Below are 8,686 nucleotides of genomic sequence, written 5' to 3'. Positions count from 1 at the left end.
CTTTGGAAGAGGGAAAAATCCACATGACGTCTTTGTCACATTGAATCAAGCATTGGAAATCATCCGTCGTTTCCGAAAGCCTAAGTCTATGAGGCTTATCAAATGGCTAACCCGGGCAGGCGTGAAAAAACTACAAGACGAACTTGAGAAGCAGTGCCAAGCCCTCGATGACAGGAATATTGCCGGCACCATACTTGAGGATGATCTAGACAGCAGGGATAGTCAGCTCCTGGCATTCGGTGATGAGCTCGCGGAGAGGGATGAGCATCTTAGTGCCCTTAAGCAAGACAACTCGGAGCTACGGCAGGCACATGCCCCGCGCCGATATCAATATGATAGCGTAGTTGATAAAAACGACCCCAACGAGCATGGAAGAAAGGGTATACATGAGCATTACATGATACGATGCCAACGCAAGCAGCTCAGCAAAAAGGTAAGTATGTTAAAAACAATGTATCCCGATGTGACGGTGAGAAAACCGGAATGTTATGATCCCAAAGCTGTACATGCCTTGGTACCGATAATTGTTACTTAAATCATTTCACGCTACCCGACGATGATAGCGACGATGGTAATGTATGTTTGATATTGATATGTCGTAAGCAGGCACTAATTTTAATACTACTCCCACGGGTAGTATTAAAAATTATGGGCCCTACCACTCCTTTACATGATCTGGCGGAAATTCGACATCTTCAGGATTAAGCATGAGTTCTTCCGAAACGAAGCTTCTTTCAGGGCCGTCTTTCAAATAGTATAGCATGCGGCTACCTGTCACGATCCTGTCCAGCCTATACATCCTTATACTCCACCGGGCATCAGTTGCACGTCGTTTCGCATCACCATGCTCCTCTCCGGGTTGTAACATATAGAGGTAGAACCCATCCTCGGGCAGGGGTTTCTCTTCGGGATACCCCTTGCCTTTTGCAAGTGGGATATCTTCGAGCTTGATTGCTTTGCTAGGTTTCATGTTTATCATAGCGGTCTTTGTATTATTGAGACCCTTCACTATAGTATACAAGTGCTTGACCCATGTATTGCTGGCCTCCTAAGAAACCAATTCCTGGGCATCTTGGGGCTTAAAGAGTCTTTCGGCAAGGACATTGTTGTAACGTTCGACAAAGGCCGTGGACGTGTGCCGATATCTCGTGGTGGCCCGATTGATCTTAATCCCTTTGCCTTCCAGCATCTTCGTTGCATCCGATTTAAACTCGGAGCCATTGTCACATTGGAAGGTCTTTGGGTATCGTAGGGGTCCAGCCTTATAAATGTCCTTGATCATCTCCGCAACCTCGCTAGCCTTTTTGGTACGCAGAGGTCTTGCTACTTTGTAACGTGAAGTCACGTCAAAGCCGGTAAGAATATATTTATAGATGCTTTCATACAACCGATCATGGGGCATGTACAATAAACCCAGTTGGTTCATCTTATTCGGTGTCGTAATGCTGAAGTGTGGATAGTCAATACGTTTTGGGCCTCGATATGTCGTAGCCACAAGAGTTGCCTACTAAGCCAATGAATTACCTTTTTTTGAGATACCGCTCTCCTTTGCGAGTAATTTGACGGCTTTGCGTCCGACCCGCAGATGTTCTGGGGTACAGTAGATATTACTCATTTTATCTGCCTCCTCATCCGTAACGACATGTAATGCTTTTGACATGTTCCTTTATTTATACATGTTAAAACGCACGTTTTTACAAAAATTTGTAGGCTACAAAGCCTAACAGAGCCAGCGAGGCAACAACGAACGTTAACTCACCGTCTTGTTGCTGCTTGGAGGGTGTGTAGAAATCTTTCAATTGCGGAGCTTTTTTGTCGGAGGAATTATAAAATTGGTATATGCTATCGTTATTTGTTTCTCCCTTTCTGTCGCAAGCCAATCGAGTTTGGCTTGCCGGTCCCTGATCCATTTAGCCTGAGCCGTATTGAGCTTTTCAACCGCAAGGTCATGCCGTTTACGTTTGGCCGCCCCATGCCCTGAGAGCTTGCTAAATAGATAATTAGTCCCTGAAAATGCGAGGACGTTTATTAATGCACCCACCGCGCCATGATCATAAGAGTAGCCATCTTTATTTAATATTCAACACGATCGAACCTACCATCCAAAATATTAAGCTGTGCATCCTGTAACAGGTAGACGTAACATTTAAAATCACCTGTTCCATCGGCTTCTTTGGTAATATGCAGAGTGATTCCGTCACTCAAGCGTTGCAGCGGTCTACCACTACCATGTAGCACGTCATCAGGGGAGCTACGGAAGTCTATAAATAGGGCATACCTTTCATTAAAGAATTGCCCAATCGCCACGTTGGAGTTCCCACGCCTGCCGAAGATATTGACGTTTTGCTCGAGATAATCCTTGGGAAGCATGGGATGACTGTACAATTCGTTCGGTTCACCTTCCTTCATCACGTTGATCTTCTCAATTTTTAGGTTGTAAAACGTTTCATTAACACCGGCATAAGCCTTTACTTTTCCGGAGTCTAAAAACAGTGGCAGGACACCTTTGAACGATCTTGATAGCGAGTGGATTTGGATGATCTCGTTGGTACCAGCTTTTTTCATGGTAAGTACCTTCATCCTGAGTACTCATTTATAAGGTAGGGCAAGTCTTGAATATCGGGACATCATTGCGCTTGCCAGGCCCTCTTAAGTAATCTTATCGAATTCAAGTCTTATATTTGTAATTTTATACGTAGCATCAACCGGCTAGGCTGCTGTAGACCCCGAGGCTGCCGTTCCTGCATCCTTGATGACGTCGCTGTAAGGTGCGAAATTGATAATGAATTGCAATCTGTCGTACAGGCCTGCCGGATATAGGGGTAAATATTTCGTCAGCTCGAACATCTTCCCCAATGGGATGCAAAAGGTAATCCCATAGACCTTAATGATGGCCTTTTCCTCATCTGATCCCACATGACCAGTTTCCTTGACCTGTAGGGCCCTGATTGTGCCGTCATTAGGGTTAATTCCCTCCAATATGAGATTGTTGTTGCGCTCAAACTTAGATAGCCAGAGATCTCGCTACAATGCCAAAATATTGTTAAATTTTGAACCTCCTTGTTATTCAGGGTAATACGTAGATTCTTCACCAGGGATTTGCCTATGTGTGACACGATCGTACGTGTCGTATAAGTAAGTAAGTAAGTTATATTTGCCATCATTATAATATCGTTAAAAATATTTACAGAGAAAAAGAAATTGAAAACAAATAAATAAAATAATAAACTATATATAATATTAAAATGTATCATAAAAAATATAAAATAAAATTAAATGCAATTTTCCTGAGTGTTGATATGTTTGATGGCTGGATAACACAAAACAAGCCAAGGCGAGATCTCCATTGTGGTCCATTTCTTCCCTTATAGAAAAAAAAGATAAGCAAAACGAAAACGAAAGGGTTGTCAAAAGATCATATGAATTTAATTCACAAAATCATCTGAGTCCCTTCTCGTTATAACATCAAAATAGTGCTTTTTTAGGTTGTGTTTAAAACTGTTTGTAGTACTAGATCTTTTAAGACCCTCAGGAAGAGTATTCCATAAGGAGGGTCCAAGGTAGGAAAGACACTGTTGACCTTGAGATGTTTTTACACAAGATTGTTCAAGCCTCTGGAATGATGAACGAGTCGAAGTTCTTCTATGACTTGATGGAATAAATACATCAGACATGTACAGAGGACATTTTTTCTGAAAAAATTTATATGCATGATTGTTTACGCATAGTTTAAACCTTTTGCCAACTGGTAGCCAATTTATTTCCTTAAAATCCGTAGCACCTACATGTGATCTGCTACTTTTTTGTAAACAGAAGCGAACACATTTGTTTTGAGCAACCTGGAGCTTCTTTTTTAAAACTTTTGTCAGGTTTGGATACCACACAGTACTGACATAGTCGAAATGTGATTGAATTAAAGAGTTACAAAGAAGTCGTCGCAGATCCTTGTTCAAAAATGAGCTTTGACGATAAAGAAATTTAATTTTGCCATTAATTTTGTTAATCACATGTAAGGCCATTGACTCACCAGACAGTGATTGGTCAAAGATGCAACCAAGATATTCAACTTTCGTATGCTGCTTGATTTCTACTCCATTGTAGGAAATATTAAGTTTTTCTGCTTTTTTAATTTTTCCCCTGGAGGCAAAAAGAATAGACTTAGTTTTATCTTCACCAAAGTGTATGCTGAGTTTGTTGTCCACAAACCAATCACATAAATTACTGAAGTCTGTATTAAGAGCATTTTCCATCTCAGTTATGTCTTTGTGTTGAAATAAGAGACATGAATCATCTGCGTAGAGAAAAAGATCACATTGTACTAAAGCTTGTGGCATATCGTGTGCATAAAGTAAGAACAGAAGTGGACCCAAGATAGAACCTTGGGGGAACACCACATTCCAGTTTACCTGGATTAGATGATAAGTTATCTATTGACACATAAAATGTTCTGCTTGCAAGGTAAGACCTGAACCAAAGAATTACTTCATTTGAAAATCCAAGAGCTCCTAATTTTTCCAAAAGTATGGAGTGGTTGATGGTATCGAAAGCTTTTTGTAGGTCAATGAGGATCATACCAGACAGCAAGCCTGCATCAAAACCTTTTGAAATTTTGTCATGTATATATGATAGACAAAAATCTGTTGAATGACAGCTTCTAAAGCCAGACTGAAATTTAAATAATATATTGTTTTCGTCTAAGAAAGCTTGTGTTTGGTTATGGACCACTCTTTCAATAATTTTAGAAAAAAGAGAAAGCAAAGATATAGGGCGGTAATTCTTTGGATCAGTTCTTGATCCCTTCTTATATAGTGGCTTAAGTTTAGCTATCTTACATTCACTAGGGAAAGATGACAGTGAGATAGAAAGATTACATAATTGAGTTATTGGTCTGCAGAGAACATCAGCACCATCCTTCAAAAAAATTCCAGATATAGTATCAAGTCCTGGTGCTTTTGTTGTACTAGTATCATTCAGCAAATTCAGCACATCTTCTTCTAAGACTTGCTGAAAATTGAATATCTTGTTTCCAATGTTTAGCGATTTGTAATATGAGAAGACAGCATTTATCCCAAATCTATTTGAGGGCTTAGGAAGATTTTGAAGCAGCCCATCTGCTAGACCAGAGAAAAAGTTCTTAAATATCTCTAGTTTTGATTTTGTATCAAAATGTAAGGCATCCTCATCCTTTAGACAGTAGTTCGGATCTGACTTCTTTGAGTTGTCAAGTCCCATAGACTTTAGAGTCTTCCATAGTTCCTTAGACTTGCCTGTGTTTTCTGTTATTTTGTTTTTATAGTATTCTTTTTTCTTTTTATTGATCAAATTTTGCACATTACTCTTTGCTTCATTCCAGAGGTCAGAATCAATTTGTAATTTTGACTTCTTAAACTTTTTAAAAAGTTTATCTCTAGTAGCAACCTTGTCTGCAATCTCACCATCAAACCATTCCTGGGAGTTGCATTTAATTCTGGCCTCTTTAGTAGGTGCTATAGTATCTATTACTGACATTAGTTTTGTCAAAAAATCAGAGTAGGCCAGATCAATGTCCGTGAACTCATTAAAATTCGAAAGTTTGTATCCCTTAGGAGACCCTGATACTGTTCCTTTGTGTAGTTTTTAAAAGATCGAAATTTGATATGTTTGTGGGTATTAAACTTGACTTCTTTGACTTTTCTGGTGCAGAAAATCATTTGGTGATCTGATAGTCCAACATTTAAAACTCCACTTTGAGAAACTTTACCAACACAATTTGTTAGAAAGTGGTCAATAACTGTTGCAGTAGCACAAGTTACCCTTGTAGGCTCAACAATCAATTGTTTAAGGCCATAAAGCGAACAAAATTCTACATATTGCTTTTGCAATCCAGAGACATGATCACTCTTAAGTGCTGTCTTATTCCTTTTAAAAATACTTCTACCATTACAAAGAGTATTGATATTAAAGTCTCCCAAGAGATAGAATTCTTTCTCATCAAAATCTAATGTAGTAAATTCATCTGAAATATTATTGACAAATATATTTTGATCTGGTGGTCTGTAAAACACTCCAACAGTGAAAGGCTTTGTTTTAGGAAATAAAACATCAAACATGACACATTCCAAATTTTCTGAAAGTCGCTTATGAGAATTGTAACAAATATCATTTCTAATAAAGCAAGCAACACCTCGTCCATGCCTGTTTCTGTCACATGTAGGAGGTTATAGCCTTCAATAGATACCTCAGAATCTGTTACAGTATTATCTAGTTTAGATTCTGTTATACCAATAATAGCTATTTTAGTTGAGAACGCTATTGCCCTAAGTTCATCAATTTTAGGTAAAAGCGAATTAATGTTGACATGAGCCATATGAAACCCTCGCTTCTTGAACACGTTCCAGTCCTCATTCACAGTTGTCATATCCACAGGAGGGCCAGGGTTTAGACTTATGTCACCAGAAAGAAGAATCAGTGAACAAAGATAGTTTGTCTGGTTTTTCCTGCTTAAAACAAGAAAAGACAACATATAGTACTTGATGTTAGTTTCTAAGTTCTTATTAGTAATTTCGTTACAAAGAGCTACAGATTTAGGCACGAAGAAAGATGATTTGTTACAACGCTCAAGTTTGGAGTATTTACAAACTTCATTGTGATAACTATGTACAACAAGTGTAACTATGGCAATTTGAAAGAAACAACCAGCTGATGCAAGCAATAAGTTTCTCTTTCTACAGCTCATAACTTTAAGAAAGTTAACTATGATGAAGACGAAAAATATGAAAATATTTTCAGGAATGTAGATGTTTGCAGGTTAATACTGTTTTTTTCTCCTTTCAAACCGTCAAAGGTTTGATTATAAATATAAAAAGGTGAGAATAATAATTTATAAACAGGTAAAATTGTCTTACTATTTAATATAGTGCTATTTACAAATTCAGGCTTAATATTTTCAAAAATTGAAATTGAACAGTTAATAAAAAACAAACAGAAAATTATGTTAAAAAATAAATAAAAATTAAGAATTTTGGCTTGCGTTTTCCTTTTACCTTGTGTTAATTTATCACGAAACAAGTTGTTAAATTCCGTATTACTTGTCGTTGTTGGTACCTTTTTACGAGTAGGTTCACTAGTTTTTCGTTTCACAGTTTTTAGTTTTACTGTTTTTTCGCGTTTCTTTTTCAGCCTTTTTTCGTATCTAATAGGAATTTCAGTTTGTGCACTTACTGGAGGTTGATGAACATAATCACATTCATGAAATATAAATGGTATTTTGGTTGTATTGTTCATCTTTTTACAGTAATGTTCACTAGTGCAAACATTTATCCTACTAGCGTTTATCTTGATGGCCGAAGTAATAGATAAGGCCAACTTTTCATTACCTTTCTTGACTAGATGTAAGCAATCCCCATAGTACAGAGACATATTTAGAGTATTGTCTCTACATACCCAATCCGTTTCTGGCATTAAAAACTCAAGGTTTTTCTTTGTACACATTTTACTCAAAGAACAGTTGACATCATCTATTTTTCTCCATAAGTTAGAAATATGGAAATCACGAGGTAGAATTCCACACACAATAATCCTCAAGTTTGCTTTTTTCTTACGAAGCGCGATACCTATAGATGTTACACCATTCGCAATGTCTTTAGGTACATTGTTATGTAGGTTGTTGGTACCACAAAGAATGACTACAGTCTTACAGGATGATGGAAGGTTGATATTTAAAGCTCGCCATAATACATTTTTTACCTTGTCCCCACCAATACCAAGGTTGGTGGTATTGAGTGGTGTGAAATAGTTGTCCCATACAGCATTGTACCTTGACAAATTAGACACAAGGGAGTCACCGATTAAAATTACTTCGGGTGTACGACTCTTCAAAATTTCATTCAGCTTTACGTGAGTTTTATACCAGGTTGGTCTATTTTCTCGTCGAGCTGGTATTTCACATTTAGATTTGAAAGCAGACATAGTTTAAGGACAAAGCTCACCAATTCAACTCTAACCAAAACTTCACAGCAAATGTTAATAAGCTGGTAGGGCTGATTACCGGTTACAGCCTTTCCGGTTATAATTTCTCACTTTCACAGCAAGTGTTAAACTGGTAGGGCTGGTTTACCGGATTGGTACAGCCTTCACCGTGCTGTCTTATATACCTTTTGACTCTCTTTGTTAGTTATACTTTTCCCTTAAACTCAGGGACCTAGAAATAGTGTGAGTTTTTTTATCTTATCGTATTGCTCCCTGTTAATGCCAAATCAAATAAGAGCTTGAGACTACCTGGGATAATGACATCATTCTGGGGCATATTCGAAATATCGACATATAAATCTTCTTTCTGGTCAATTGTTGATGGATTATGGGAAATCTGGACTCTTTGTCGGTGTCCCTTCATGCCAAGAAGCTGTTTGCTTTCTGCGTAAGTGTCCATCAATGTACAGTATGCGTTCATTTAATATTTATTATATATGGGATGTAAATAAAGGATGGCTGATAATCCAATATTCACGCTCGAGGAGGATATTGGTAAGCATGATGATAAAGTCCATAAAGAGGATATCCAACAATCGCCACAATTACCCGGAACATCCGGGACTTCAACGCCGGGACAGCAGCAGGGAGGTACGCGTAGACGATTTGGGTTGGGCACGGAGTCGGCCGAGACTATACTTTTTAAATCGAAGGTTGATAGTCTATATACGAATCTTAG

General features: G+C 38.1%; 1 protein-coding gene across 1 annotated transcript; it reads right to left on the bottom strand.

Moving 5' to 3' along the window:
• Window positions 1-1,048: 1,048 nt before the first annotated feature.
• Window positions 1,049-1,660, bottom strand: LOC130629873 (uncharacterized). Its single transcript, XM_057443250.1, has 2 exons — window positions 1,509-1,660; window positions 1,049-1,445 (listed from the first exon to the last, which is right to left on the bottom strand). The coding sequence occupies exons 1-2, from the start codon at window positions 1,658-1,660 to the stop codon at window positions 1,049-1,051; spliced, it is 549 nt and encodes a 182-aa protein (XP_057299233.1).
• Between the last annotated feature and the right edge of the window lie 7,026 nt (window positions 1,661-8,686).

The sequence above is a fragment of the Hydractinia symbiolongicarpus genome, chromosome 2, assembly GCF_029227915.1.
Source record: "Hydractinia symbiolongicarpus strain clone_291-10 chromosome 2, HSymV2.1, whole genome shotgun sequence".
NCBI classification, from domain to species: domain Eukaryota; kingdom Metazoa; phylum Cnidaria; class Hydrozoa; order Anthoathecata; family Hydractiniidae; genus Hydractinia; species Hydractinia symbiolongicarpus.
The sequence above is the reverse complement of the archived record's forward strand: the minus strand, read 5'-3'. Positions and strand labels throughout refer to the sequence as shown.

Excerpts from the sequence above, each read along its gene's own strand:
- LOC130629873 (XM_057443250.1), bottom strand. The coding sequence starts at position 1,660 with ATGTCAAAAGCATTACATGTCGTTACGGATGAGGAGGCAGATAAAATG. Across the intron at positions 1,446-1,508 it reads AAAGGTAATTCATTGGCTTA|CATTACGACACCGAATAAGA; the intron begins GTAGGCAACTCT and ends TCCACACTTCAG.